Genomic DNA, 15,164 nt, shown 5'->3' on the forward strand with positions numbered 1-15,164 from the left:
AAGAGAAAAACAGTTAGTTTACCTACAAGGGAGCTCCCATAAGAATGTTAGCTGATTTCTCAACAGAAAGTTTGCAGGCCAGAAAGGGATTGGCAAGAAATATTCAGAGTGATAAGAAGCAAGGACCCATAACCAATATTACTGGATGCAGCAAAACTATCATTTAGAATCGAAGGAGAGAGAAAGAGCTTCCCAGACAAGAAAAAGCTACAGGAATTCATCATCATCAAACTGGTATTACAAGAAATGTTAGAGGGACTTCTTTAAGAAGATAAAAAATATGAATAAAACATAGGAAGAAAAAAGTTCTCACTGTCAAAGGCAAACACTTAGTAAAAGCAATGGATCAACCAACTATAAAGCTGGTACAAATGTTAAAAAGCAAATTAGGAAAATCACATGTAATTACAATAATAAATTAAGGAATACACACAATCATACACACACAAAAAAAAGAGGAGAAAAATAATGACAAAACAAAAGGTGAGTAAAAATTGTAGTGATTTTAGAATGTGTTTGAATTTATACGACCATCAACTTAAAATAGACTGATAAAAACATAACTTGGTATATATGAAGTACATGGTAACCACAAACCAAAAATCTAGCAGAGATATACAAGAACTAAAAAGAAACCCAATCATAACACTACAGAAAGTCATCAACATACAACAGAGCAAGAGAATAAGAAATGAACAGAGAACTACAATCAGAAAACAAACAATAAAATGGTAATAACTACATACTTATTAATAATTACTTTAAATGTAAATAGACCAAATGTTCCAATCAAAAGACACAGAGTAGCTGAATGGATTAAAAAAAACAACAAAAACGCAAGAGTTGTACATATGCTGCCTATAAGAGACCCACTTTAGATACAAAGACACACACAGATTGAAGAAGGATGGAAAAAGATATTTCATGCAAAAAAAAAAAAGTTGGGGTAGCAATACTTGTATCAGACAAAATAGACTTAAAAAAAATCTGTAACAAAAGACAAAGAATGACATTTCACAATGATACAGGGATCAATCTAACAAAAGATTATAACTCTTGAAAAATCTCCACACCCAACATAGGAGCAACTAAGTATATAAAGCAAATATTGACAGACATGAAGCGAGATATTGATGATAAAACAGTAATAGTAGTAGAGTGCTTTAACGCTCCACTGACAACAATGGATAGATCATCCAGACAGAAAATCAACAAGGAAACAGTGGTCTTAAATGACTCATCAGAACAGATGGACTTAACTGATATTTTTAGGACATTTCACCCAAAAGCAGTAGAATATACATTCTTTTCAAATGCACCTGGGACATTTTCCAGGATGAACCACATATTAGGTGACAAAACAAGTCTCAATAAATTTAAGAAGACTGAAATATATCAGGCATCTTCTCTGATCACACTGGTATAAATTAGAAATAAAGTTCAAGAAGAAAACTGAAAAACACAAACAGGTGGAGGTTAATATCATGCTACTAAACAACAAATGGGTTAACAATGAGATCAAAGAAGAAATCAAGATATCTTGAGATAAATGAAAATGAAAACACAATGACCCTTGGGGTGGCCGGTGAGCGTGGTGCTGGTGGCACCAAGGTTGCCGGTTCGATCCCTGCATGGGTCACTGTGAGCTGCGCACCCCTAAAAAAATAAATAAAAACCCCACAATGACCCAAAATCGATGGGACACAGCCAAAGTAATTCAAAGAGGGAAATTCACAGTAACACGGGACTGCTTCAAAAAACAAGAAAAACCTCAAATAATCTAACTTTACACCTAAAACAACTAGAAAAAGATGACAAAACAAAGCCCAAAGTGGGTAAAAGGAAGGAAATAATAAATATTACAGCAGAAATAAGTGAAACAGAGTCTGAAAAAAAAAAAAAGAAAGAAAAAGAAAAGATAGCAGAAACCAAGAGCTGGTTCTTTTAAAAGGTAAACAAAATTGACAACCCTTTAACCAGACTCATCGAGAAAAAAAAGAGGGCCCAAATAAACAGAATAAGAAATGAGAAGTGACAACAAACACCACAGAAATATATAGGATTATAAGAAAATACTACAGTTATATGCCAACAAACTAGAAAATCTGGAAGAAATGGATAAAGTCCTAGAAACACAACCATCCAAGAATGAATCAGGAAGAAACAAAGAATCTGAACAGATCAATTATTACTAACAAAATTGAATCAGGAATTCAAAAACTGAAGAGGATGGAAGGCTCCCAAACTTATTTTATGAGGCCAGCATTATTCTGATACCAAAACCGAACAAAGACACTACAAAAAGAGAATTGCAGGCTAATATCCTCTGATGAAGACAGATGCAAAAATCCTCAACAAAATATTAGCAAACTAAATTCAGTAATACATTAAAAAGTGGGTTTTATTCCTGTGATGAAAGGTTGGTTCAATATCCGCAAATTAATTAACAAGATACACCACATAAACAAAATGAAGGATAAAAACCCTACAATCATATCAATACATACAGAAAAAGCATTTGACAAAATCCAGCATCTACTTATAAAAATTCTCAGTAAAGTGGGAGACATTCCTCAATGTAATAAAGGCCACACATGACAAAACCCCAGCTAACATCACATTCAATGGTGAAAAGCTGAAAGTTTTTCCTTTATGATGAGGAATAACACAAGAATGTCCACTTTCACCACTTTTAGTCAACATAGTATTGGAAGTTCTGGCCAAGCAATCAGAGAAAGAAAAAGAAAGAAAAAGGAATCCAAATTGGAAAAGGAGAAGTAAAATTGTCATTATTTGCAGATGACATGAAACTACATTTAGAGAACCTTATATAAAGATTCCACCAAACAACTACTAGAATAAATGAATTCAGTAAAGTAGCAGGATACAAAATTAATATTCAGAAATAGATTGCATTTTTATACACCAATAATGAACTATAAGAAAGAGAAATTTAAAAAACAATCCCATTTACAACTGCATCAAAAAGAACAAAATACCTAGGAATAAATTTAACCCAGGAGGTAAAAGACCTGTACTTGGAAAACGATTAAGACATTGAAGAAAGAAACTGAAGAAGAAACAAATAAATGAAAGGCTATATTGCTCATGAATAGGAACAATTAATACCGTTAAAATGTCCATACTTCCCAAAGCAATCTATAGATTTAATGCAATATCTATCAAAATACCAATGGCATTTTTCACAGAACTGGAACAAATAATCCTAAAATTATAAGGAACCACAAAAGACCCCAAATAACTCAAGCAACACTGAGAAAGAACAAAGTTGGAGGTATCACGCTACCTGGTACCAAAATATACTTCAAGGCTATAGTAATCAAAACAGCATGGTAGTAGCATAAAAACAGACACATACATCAACAGAACAGAGAGCCTAGAAATAAACTAATGCCTATATGGTCAACTAACCTATGACAAAGGAATCAAGAATATGCAATGGGGTAATTAAAGTCTCGCCAATAAATGGTATGGGAAAACTGGATACAAAAAAAAGAAAAGAAAAGAAAAAAAGGAAAGGAAGGAAAAGAAAAGAAAGAAAAAGAAAGAAACTAGACCACTTTCTTACACCATATACAAAAATAAACTCAAAATGGATTAAAGACTTAAATAAACGTAAGACTTGAAATCATAAAATTACTAGAAGAAAACATACAGAGGTAAACTCTTTGATATCACTCTTAGCAATAATTATTTGGATATGTCTCCCTGGGCAAGGGAAACAAAAGAAAAAATAAACAAATGGGACTATATCAAACTAAAAAGTTTTTGCACAACAAAGGAAACCATCAACAAAATGAAAAAACCTAGTGGATGGGTAAAGATATTCGCCAATGATACATCTTATGAGGGGTTAGTATCCAAAATATATAAGGAACTCATACAAGTTAACACCAAGAAAGCCCAAACAATCCAATTAAAAAATGGGCAGAGGACCTGAATAGACATTTTTCCAAAGAGGACATACAAGTGGCCAAAAGACATACGAAAAGGTGCTCAACATCACTAATCATCACAGAAATGAAAATTAAAACCACAGTGAGATATCATTTCAAACCTGTCAGAATGGCTATTATCAAAAAACCAACAAACAACAAGTGTTGGTGAGGATGTGAAGAAAAGGGAACTCTCACGCAGTGCTGGTGGGACTGTAAATTGGTGCAACCAGTATGGTAAATAGGATGGAGGTTCCTCAAAAAAAGTAAAAATAAAACTAACATATAACCCAGCAATTCCACTTTTGGGTATTTATCCAAAGAAATCCAAAACGTTAATTCAAAAAGATATATGTACCCCTATGTTCTTTGCAGCATTATTTACCATAGCCAAGGTATAGAAGCCACCTAAGTATCTATCCACAGATGAATGGATAAAGAAGACATGGTATGTATACACAATGAAATATTACTCAGACATAAAAAACAATGATATAGTACCATTTGCAACATGGACAGACCTAAGTGAAATAAGTCAGACAGAGAAAGACAAATACCATATGATCTCACTTTTATGTGGAATCTAAAAAATAAAAATAAAAAATAAATAAATGAACAAACAGAAACAAACTCAGAGATACAGAGAACAAATTGATGGGGTAATGGGTGGAAAAGGAGAAAGGGATTAAGAAGTACAAATTCCCAGTTATAAAAATAGTCACAGAGGGGCCGGCCTGGTGGTTCAAGCGGTTAGAGCTCCATGCTCCTAACTCCAAAGGCTGCCAGTTCGATTCCCACATGGGCCAGTGGGCTCTCAACCACAAGGTGGCTGGTTCAACTCCTCGAGTCCCCCAAGGGATGGTGGGCTCTGCCCCCTGCAACTAAGATTGAACACAGCACCTTGAGCTGCCGCTGAGCTTCCGGATGGCTCAGTTGGTTGGAGTGCGTCCTCTCAACCACAAGGTTGCTGGATGGACTCCCGCAAGGGATGGTGGGCTGCGCCCCCTGCAACTAGAAAACGGCAACTGGACCTGGAGCTGAACTGCACCCCCCACAACTAAGACTGAAAGGACACCAACTTGAAGCTGAACGGCACCCTCCACAACTAAGATTGAAAGGATAACAACTTGACTTGGAAAAAAGGCCTGGACGTACACACTATTTCCCAATAAAGTCCTGTTCCCCTTCCCCAATAAAATCTTTAAAAAAAAAAAAGAAAAAAAAGAAAAATGCTGAAACGCCACGTAATTAAAAAAAAAAAAAAGTCACAGAGATGTAAAGTACAACATAAGGACTATAGTCAATGATATTATAGTAACTATGTATGGTTTCAGATGGGTACTAGACTTATCAGGGTATCATTTAGTGAGGTATATAAATATCTAATCATTCTGTTGTACACTGAAACTAATATTGTATGTCAACTATAATTGAAAAATAGTGTTTAAAAAGACACCCAAATAAATAAATAAAAGAACAAATAATGTTCTATTTCTTAGCCTGGGTTAAGTACATGGGTGCACATTTTATTATTATTCTTTAACGTATACGTGTTATATACACTGTTGTAACACATATAATGAGTTTTATAATACTGTTGTGTTACATTATGCGATAAAAAATTAGGAAAAAATTAGGAAACTCTATGCTCTGGTACAGAAAGACTTTAAAGACATGTTACTGAATGATAAAAATATACACAATCAAGAAAATAAAAAGACAAACCACAGATGGAAAAAAATCTTTGCAAAACATATAGCCTATAAAGAACTATTATGCACACACACAAAATATATATACATATATACATATACGTATATATATACATACACACACACACACATATATATATATATATATATATACACACATATATATACACACACATATATAAAGAACTCTTAAAACTCAAAAATAAGAAAAACAATCACACCTGATTTAAAAATGGGCCAAAAATCTTAAGACACCTCACCAAATAAAATATACGGGTAGCAAATAAACATGAAAATATGCTCCACCTCACGTCATCAGGGAATTGTAAATTACAACAACGAGATACTGCTACACACCTATTAGAATGGCCAAAATCCATAACACTGACAACATCAAATGCTGGCAAGGATGTGGAGCAACAGGAACTCTTGTTGATGATGGGAATGCAAAATGGTACAGCCACTCTGGAAGACAGTTTGTCAGTTTCTTATAGAACTAAACATACTCTTGATATATGATCTAGCAATTACACGCCTTAGTAGTTATCCAAATGAGTAACTAATTTTACATCATATAAAACCTTGCATACGATGTTTATATGAAGCTTTATTCATAATTGCCAAAACTTGGAAGCAACCAAGATGCCCTTCAATAGGTGAATGGACAAATGGTGGTACATCCATATAACGGAATATTATTCAGTACTAAAGAAATGAGTTATCAAGCATGAAAAGACATGGAGAAACCTTAAATGCATATTTGTAAGTGAAAGAAATCAATCTGAAAAGATTACATATTGTATGACTCCAACTATATGACATTCTGGGAAAGCATAACTATGGAGACAGTAAAAAGATCTGGGGATGCCAGGGGCTCAGGGAGAGGAAGGGATGAATGAATGAATAGAGCACAGGGAACTTTTAGGGCAGTGAAACTATTCTGTGTGATATTGTAATAGTGAATACATTTATTATATGTTTGTCAAAACCCATAGGATGTATAAAACCAAGAGTGAATTGTAATGTAATCTATGGACTTGAATTAAAGTGTCAATATTGGCTCGTCAATTGTAACAGGTATATCACATTAATGTAAGATGTTAATAATAGGAGAAAGCGTGTGTGTAGAGGGAGGGAGTATATGGGAACTATCAGTAATTTCCACTCAAATTTTCTGTAACTCAAAACTGCTCTAAAAAATAAAGTCTATTAATTAAAAACAAAACACATTTAAGCTGAACAGTATGATTAATATACTATCTTATATATGTACTTTGTAAATATGTACAAATAAACTCTGGGAAGTTACTTGAGAAAAGTAGTAACAATGAGGAGGTTAGGGTAGAATTTAAATACACACCCAGATATTTACTGAGTTCCCTGGCATCATGCTAATCTGATTAGAAAAACAAACAACACATAATAAAACCCTGCAACTGCACTGAAGAATGCTATATGAAATAACCACCAACAAATTGATAACCCTTTAAATTTGGATTGTTTCTGGAGATGCTGTCAAAGCCACCATCTAAATGAAGGTCCATAAAATTAATTCAGAACTAATGCTAGAGAATCAAGAAAATAGTACTCATAATCAATGAAGACACTTAATTAACTTGATTTGCTTTTCAGCTGCTAGTATTGACCAGTTATTCTTACTATGTTTTCCTTGAGTTTGAGTCATCTGTGCTTTTCTGTTTCATTTTCTGGATCGTTAGAAACTTCCTCAAATGTACTAAAAAACAAAATTGGGAATAAACAAACAACTCACCTGGGAGTTGTTCATTTTCTGCCGCTTTTGGGTAAAGGCACAGAACTATGAAGGCAGACCTGAAATAAAGCAAAAAGGAAGATATTGTTATTAAATTTGACTGGTCTCAGAACTCCTAGAATGACCTGTTTAGAAATTCCTCTACATCACCTAGGAAAACACCAACTCCTGGGGTAGTCACTTTGCCTCTTCACAAGGGGCAGAAAGGTTCATCCTGGCAGCACTCACCTTTAATCAAACATTATGAAACATTTGAAAAGGCAGGAGTAAGACCACCCAGTATCAAAAGAAAAAATAATCAAGTGATGAAATTAACAGAATTTAAAATAACGATGATTTATAGTTTAAAGGTTTTAATGGAAAAACTGAACATGAATGAACAAATAGGGAATTTCAAAAGAAAGGGAAATTGCAAAAAAAAATCAACCAGAAATGCTAAAAAAGAAAAGCACAGTAACTGAGTTGAAAGAATACTTTCAACTGGTTCATTATTAGACTCAACAGAGCTGAGAAAGTTTTAGGAAATCTGAAGATAAATCAAAAGGAATTACCCAAACTGTAATACAAAGAGAAAGTGAAAGGGAAAAAAAAAAAAAGGACAAACTATCCAGGGGCTGTGGCACAATATCAAATGACCTAATAAACAGGCCAACAGAATCCCAAAAGAAAAAAAAAAAGGATGGCACAGAAGTATTTGAAGACGTAATGGTCAAGAATTTTCCAGAAATAATGAGTGACAACAAACCACAGATCCAAGAAGGTCAGGTAATTTATCCAAACAGGCTAAACACCAAAAAAACAAAACGAAAGAAAACAAAGACACACGTGGATATATCATATTCAAACCACTGAAAATCAAAGTTCAAGTTTTGAAAGCAGCCAGAGGAAAAACAGACACATTATATACAGAGGAACCAAGATAAACACAGCCAATTTCTCAACAGAAAATACACAAGACAGAAAACAATGTACTGACATCTTTAAAGTAGTTTAAAAAAACAAAAGAAACTATCAACCCAGAATTCTATACCCAGCAAATATATCTCTCAAAAATGAAAGTGAACTAAAAACCTTTACAAATATTTAAACAAAAATAGAATTCACTACTGTAGACATGTAAGAAATATTTATGTAAGTTCTTCAGCTAGAAGGCATATGATACCAGATCGAAACCTAGATATACACAAAGAAACAAAGATCTCTGGGATGATTAAAATGAAGATAAATAATAGCACAAAAGATGAGACGATGAAATTGGAGTACACTATTTTAAGGATCTTACTTTACACGGTATAATGTTATTTAAAGGTGCACTGTGATTAATTCAATATGTTAATCACAAACTCTAGAGAAACCACAGGAAAAAAATGTTTTTAAAAGAAGTATAAATAGGGTGGCTGGATGGCTCAGTTGGTTAGAGCACAGCTCTGAACAACAGGGTTGCCAGTTCGATTCCCACATGGGCCAGTGAGCTGCACCTTCCACAACTAGGTTGAAGGACAACTACTTGGAACTGATGGGCCCTGGAGAAAAACACTGTCCTCCAATAGTCCCCAATATAATTTACTTTTAAAAAATTTTGAAAATAATTAAAGAAGTATAAATGACAAGCCAATAGTAAGGGAAAAAATGGAATCATAAAACATACCCACAAAATCCAAAAGTAGTTGGAAAAAGAGGAAAATAGGAACAAAGACCAGATAGGACAAGTAGAAAAAAAACTAGCAAGATGATAGATTTTAATCCAGCCATATCAACACTTGGTATAAACACACCAATTAAATGATAGAGGTTGTCAAACTGAATAAAAAAGCAATACCAAACTATGTGCTCTACATTAGCAATCTGTTTTAAGTATAAAAACATAGCTGGGTCAAAAGTAAAAGGATGAAAAAGATATACCTTGCAAACACTAATCAAAAGAAAGCTGGAGTGATTATATTAATATCAGAAAAAGTAGACTTCAGAAGGAAGATTACCGGAGATAGTGGTAGTACGTAATAATGCATGTGTCAAATCACCAAGAAGACACTAACAATCCTAGATGTACAGGCACCTAACAAAAGAAATTCAAAATACAAGAAGCAAAGATTGATAGAAAAAGAAAAAATAGATAAATCCACAATTATAGTCAGAGACTTCAATACCCTTTTTCTCAGCAAGTGAGAAAACACATAGAAAACCATTAAGGCTATAGAAGTGACCCACAGTTATCAACTACCATGACCCATTTATGATTTATAGAAGACTCCACCACCAACAGCACAATAGTTATTAAGGTACATATAATAAATCATATTATTGACCATAAAACAAACCTCAACAAGTTTTAAAGAATTGAAATTTGAGAGTAAATTCTTTAAAAAACAAAATTAAACAGAATTCAACTAAAAATCAGTAACAGAAAGAGCTCTGGAAAATCCCCAAATATACGGAAATTAAACAGACTTCTACATAACCAATGGGTAAAAAAGGAAGTCATGAGGGAAGTTTAAAAAAAACAGGATTTAATGGAAATAAAAACAGAACATATAAAAATTTGAGGAATTTAGCTACAACAGTAGAGGGACAGTTACAGCATTAAACAATTTTTATAAGAAAAGAAGAAAGGTTTCAATGACCTCAACTTTCATCTTAAGAAGCTGTAAAAAAAAAAAAAAAAAAAAGTAAATTAAACCCAAAGCAAGCATAAGAAAATAAGAAAGAGCAGAAATCAATGAAACTGAAAACAGAAAAACAGAGAAATTCAATGAAACCAAAAGTTAGTTATTTGAAAAGATTAATAATATTGATAAACCTCTAGCCAAAGTGGCCAAGGGAAAAAAAGAGAACACAAATTACAAATATCAAGAATGATCGAGGAGACATTACTACAGATGCTACAGACAATAAAGAAAGTTATTCTTTAACAATAAACATAGATAACCACTAGCTACATTAAGGGAAAAAGGTCAAATATCAAATATACAAAAATTTTAAAGTGGGAAATATCAACAAATACAAGAGAAAAAAAATGATACAATGGAAAAACATTCCTTTTTCAATAGCAATAAAAAACTACATAAGAATAAAGTTACATAAGGAAAATGCAATTCTTTTATGAAGATTATAAACTACTGGGGGAGGGGCAAAACAAGAGGACTTTAACAAATGGAAAGACCTACAGTTAAGACCTAACATTCCTCCTAACTTAATGTAACCATTAATGGAACCAAAATAAAAGTATAAGACAGTTTTTTTTAAAATGTGATTCTAAAGTACCAGTGGGAATCATAAGAAAACCTGTATAATCTCAAAGTGGTGAAGGCTTTTGGGTGCCATAATAGGGAAGAGTAGTAAATTAAACTAGAAAAATTCAAAACGCCTGCATGCCAAAAACTACCACTACACAAAGTCAAAAGGTAAATAAAAAACGATCTACCATTCATATAACAAAGTACCAGCTGGCTGTGTGACCCTGGGCAAAGCACTCCACCTTTCTGAACCTCCACTTTTCTGTTGAAACTGAGATAGGTACTAGCGAAGTCCCAGGGTGGGTGTGTGGATTAGGTGAATACTTAACTGAAAAGGTTCTTGCAAAGAGGTCAGAGCTCTTATTCAGCACGTCGTCGTGTGCATCAGGAAACTTGTTGGAGCTTTCAAGTCTCCCTCCACCCCGTGAGGCCCGGGGGCACAGCACGCGGCATCCGGACGCTGCCAGGTGTGTCCGGCCCCGCCCCCGGCCTCGCCCAGTACTCCCGGGGCCTAGTCACACGCGCGCCCGTCCGGACTTCCGGACTCTCTCCAGGCCGGCCGGACCCTCACCGCGGGTCTGAGGCGCTTCTCCGGACAAAGGGAGGAAGGCGAGACTCGTAGCAGCCCTCCCCCTCCGCTGTTCCCGCCCCCGTACGTCCGGCCAGACAAGGCCCGTCAACCCCACGCTGAGGAGAGCGACGGGCGGTCCCCCGACGCCATCCCGAGGGTCACCGCCGTCAGCGAGTCACCGAAGTTTGGGTGCCCACCCCGCGCAAGCACGCCACCCCTCATCTACTTCCCCTCGGCCCCCAAACCCCCCAGAGCTGCAAGGCTGCCCCCCCTCATACCTGGAAGGACACAGTCGCCACTCGTGGCTCAGTGCCAGGCTGGGTCAGGACGCGGGGAGGCGAAGACGCGCGGAAACCGGGGCCGGTCACCCACTCGCGGCTAGAGGTGGGGGAAGGGCGGCCTCCGGCGCGCTGGCAGCCGTGCACATGCGCAGATAAAGGGACTGCTCGCCGTCCCAGGGTCCTCCGAGGAGTGGTCCATTGGTTTTCGGGACTACATTTCCCATAAGCTTATGGGGCCGGGCCACCGAGCCGTAGGGACTCTCGGGAAAGTCTTCGTCTTGTTGAGCCGGTTGGTTGAGCTCTGACCAAGATAATCCTTTGATTATGAGGAATCCGATTGTGTTACAACCACTATCTCCCCCAATCCAAAAAACTGCCTTTTAAAGATTGCACAGGTAATTTATGATACTTGTATTTGTAATAGAATATATGTATAAAAGAAGAAAGCAAGTACCCATAATCTCACTTTTCAAAAATAACTGTTAAGTTCACACCTTTCTTATTTTTAAAAAAATAAAATTGGCCTTAAAGATATCATGTACTGCAACTAGCTTTGTTTTATTTTTTAGAGTAGTTGTAGGTTCATAGCAAAATTTGAGAAGAAAGTATAGAGAGTTCCCGAATATCATAGGCCCCCACACAGGTATAACCTCCTCCACTATCACCATCCCCTACCAGAGTGGAACGTTTGCTATCATCAAATCTATACTGACACATCACCCAATGTCCTTAATTTACATTCGGGTTCACTCTTGGTGTTGTACATTCTATGGGTTTTGACAAATATGTAATGACAGGTATCCACCACTATAGCATCATACAGAATAGTTTCATTGCCCTAAAAATCCTGTGCTCCATCTATTCATTTCTCCCTCTCTCAGAGCCCCTGACAACCATTGATCTTTTCATTTCCTCTACCAGTTTTGCTGTCATGCTGGGTGTTATGCGGGGTCTCTGGTCCTGCTCCCCGCACTAGAACGCAGGATATGGTGAGGCCAAAAAGGAACACCCACGGAGTCATAGGGGATTCATACCACTATATTCTCGCTGGCGGCTGGGTTGAAGACACAGGAAGCAGGAGCCACACGATCCGCAACCCGCCATCTGCTTCTCTGCCAACAAACCTCCCTTACTAACTGCAATCCGCCGTGCTAACCGCAATCCGCTGTGCTAACTGCAATCCGCGCTTGCTAGCTCAGCCACGGCAGTTATATCAGCGGCTAATGGCTAACCGGTAACAGCTGATGGCCAATTAGTCACAGCTGATGGCCATCTACCCGAGCCAGCATCTTTCCGCGTGAGGCCGAGAGCCTGGAAACTGCTCTCTGGGACTCTGTCCCCACATTTGCGTTTCCCAGAATGTCAAATAGTTGAAATCATACAGTATGAAGTCTTTCCAGATTGATTTCTTTAACTTTGAAATATGCACTTAAGGCTCCTCCATGTCTTTTTGAGGGTTTGATAACTCATTTCTCTTTAATGCTGGAAAATATCCCATTGTCTGGATGTACCACAGTTTATACATTCACCCACCAAAGGACATCTTGGTTAATTCCAAGTTTTGACAATTATGAATAAAGCTGCTATAAACATCCATGTGAGGGTTTTGTGTGAGTATAATATGTTACTCATTTGGGTAAATACTAAGGAGCACAATTGTTAGCTCATATGATAAGAATATGTTTAGTTTTGTAAAAAACTTCCAACGTGGCTATACCATTTTGCATCCTCACCAGCAAAGAATGCAAAATCCACCTCCTTGTCAGTATTTGGTGTTGTCAGTGCTGTGGATTTGGGGCATTCTTATAGGTCTGTAGTGGTAGCAACTAGCTTTTAATTGAAACTATAGTCTCAAAAAGGTACTTGTACACCAATGTTCATAGCAGCATTTTCACAATAGCCAAAAGGTGGAAACAACACAAGTGCCCATCAACAGAAGAATGGAAAAATAGAATGTGATGTACATATATATAAATATTACTCAACCAAAAAAAGAATGAGGTTCTGATACATGCTACAACATGGATGAACCCTGAAGATATGCTAAGTGACATAAGCCAGATACAAAAGGACAAATAGTGTATGATTTGACTTTTATATCTAGAATAGGCAAATTTATAGAAAGAGAAAGTGGAATAGAGATTACTAGGGACTGGGGTGAAAGGGAAGGCATGGAATGCTGAAATAGTTCTATTTGGGATGATCAAAAAGGTCTGAAGAGATAATGGTGATGGCTATACAACACTGGGAATGTACTTAATACCACAGAGTTGCACACAAGTGGTTAAAATGGCAAATTTCATGTTATGTATATTTTACAAGAATTAAAAAATAATAATAAGCTGGATTGAAGTGATGGTTGCATAACTCTGTAAGTTACTAAAAATCAAAGTCTCAGCAAGGTAGTTTTGTTATTTATTGTTTGCACTGTTTTGATTTTTTTTTATTTGATGAAATAATTCCATATGTCATCATAAAGGAAACCAGAATACTCAGGACATTTTTTTAAAAAGAGACTAATAACTATTAGATATAAAAATGTATTGCAAAGCTAAAATAATGAAAACTTTTTACTACTGGCTCCAGAAAAAAAAAAAAAAAAAAAAAGACGTAGAAGTGTATATCAATTTAGTGTCTGTTTTCACAGCACTGGTGAAAAACTGGAATATTCCACAATTGTTACTGGGTAATTAATTTACAATTTGGAGGAAAAAATGCACCTTAAGGCTGTATATTAGAACAATTAAGTATAAGCTGGATTCAAGATTTAAGTTTTAAAGTGGAAATCATGAAAGTACTTACAAAGAAATGATAAAAGAATGTTTTTGATATTCTTTGGGTGAGAAGTTATGATACCAAAGGCAGAATTTGTAAAGAAAGAATTGACAAATTCAAGCATAGAGGAAATTAAATTCTGAAAAATATTGCTATAAACAAAGTTAAAGACAAACTGAGAAAATATATGTGGTACATGTATGAAAGAAAAAGCATAGTCTTAATTTATAAACACCTCTTACAAGTTCATTTAACCCAATAAGAAAAAATAAGCTAAGGGGTGGCCAGTTAGCTCTGTTGGTTAGAGCGTGCTGCTGATAACACCAAGATTGCCGGTTCAATCCCCGCATGGGTCTTTAAGGAGCTGAGCCCTCCTTTAAAAAATGTAAATAAATAAATAAACAAATATAAAAAATAAAAAAGAAACAACAAAAAGAAAACCACAAAAAACAAACAAACAAAGGAAAATAAACTAAGGTTATGAATAGCCAATTAAAAAAGAAATATGTAGAACAATAAATTCATCAAAAATGTCTCTACTAAAAATCAAAGAAGAGCTATATTATATGTAATATCAGTTTGACCTATAAATTTGGCCAATACTTAAAAAAGAATTATGATACCCAGGGCTGGAACAATTTGGAAAATATTTTTTATACAATCCTGGTAGGGCTATAATACAGAAAATCTTTCTGAAGTCTTCATTGTATCAAAATTTTAAATTATCATGGCCTTTAATCTTGTACAAAGATGTATATACAAGAATGTTCTCATATTGCAGCTTATATTTGCAAAACATTGGAAACGATCTAAAAATCTTTCAACTGATATAAATAAAATTAATTGTGTGGTATATAAATAGAAT

At 35.6% G+C, this 15,164-nt stretch overlaps 1 protein-coding gene across 7 annotated transcripts in view; it reads right to left on the reverse strand.

The window, feature by feature from the left end:
• ZFP1 (ZFP1 zinc finger protein) overlaps nt 1-11,731 on the reverse strand; it is a 34,360-nt gene extending 22,629 nt beyond the window's left edge. The window contains exons 1-4 of one of the 7 annotated variants that reach the window (XM_074314565.1): nt 11,522-11,731; nt 7,590-7,667; nt 7,440-7,498; nt 6,026-6,133 (exon numbers count right to left, since the gene is read on the reverse strand). Coding sequence is in view for 4 of the 7 variants with exons in the window: in XM_019710595.2 (XP_019566154.1) it covers nt 7,440-7,454 (15 nt within the window). In the remaining 3 variants the exon portion in view is untranslated. Of the gene's footprint in view, nt 1-6,025; nt 6,134-7,439; nt 7,505-7,589; nt 7,668-11,001; nt 11,497-11,521 lie in introns of those variants that run through there. The other 6 variants (XM_074314566.1, XM_019710595.2, XM_019710604.2 and 3 more) reach the window with 6 other exon arrangements.
• Nucleotides 11,732-15,164: the final 3,433 nt, after the last annotated feature.

The sequence above is a fragment of the Rhinolophus sinicus genome, linkage group LG11, assembly GCF_036562045.2.
Source record: "Rhinolophus sinicus isolate RSC01 linkage group LG11, ASM3656204v1, whole genome shotgun sequence".
NCBI lineage: Eukaryota > Metazoa > Chordata > Mammalia > Chiroptera > Rhinolophidae > Rhinolophus > Rhinolophus sinicus.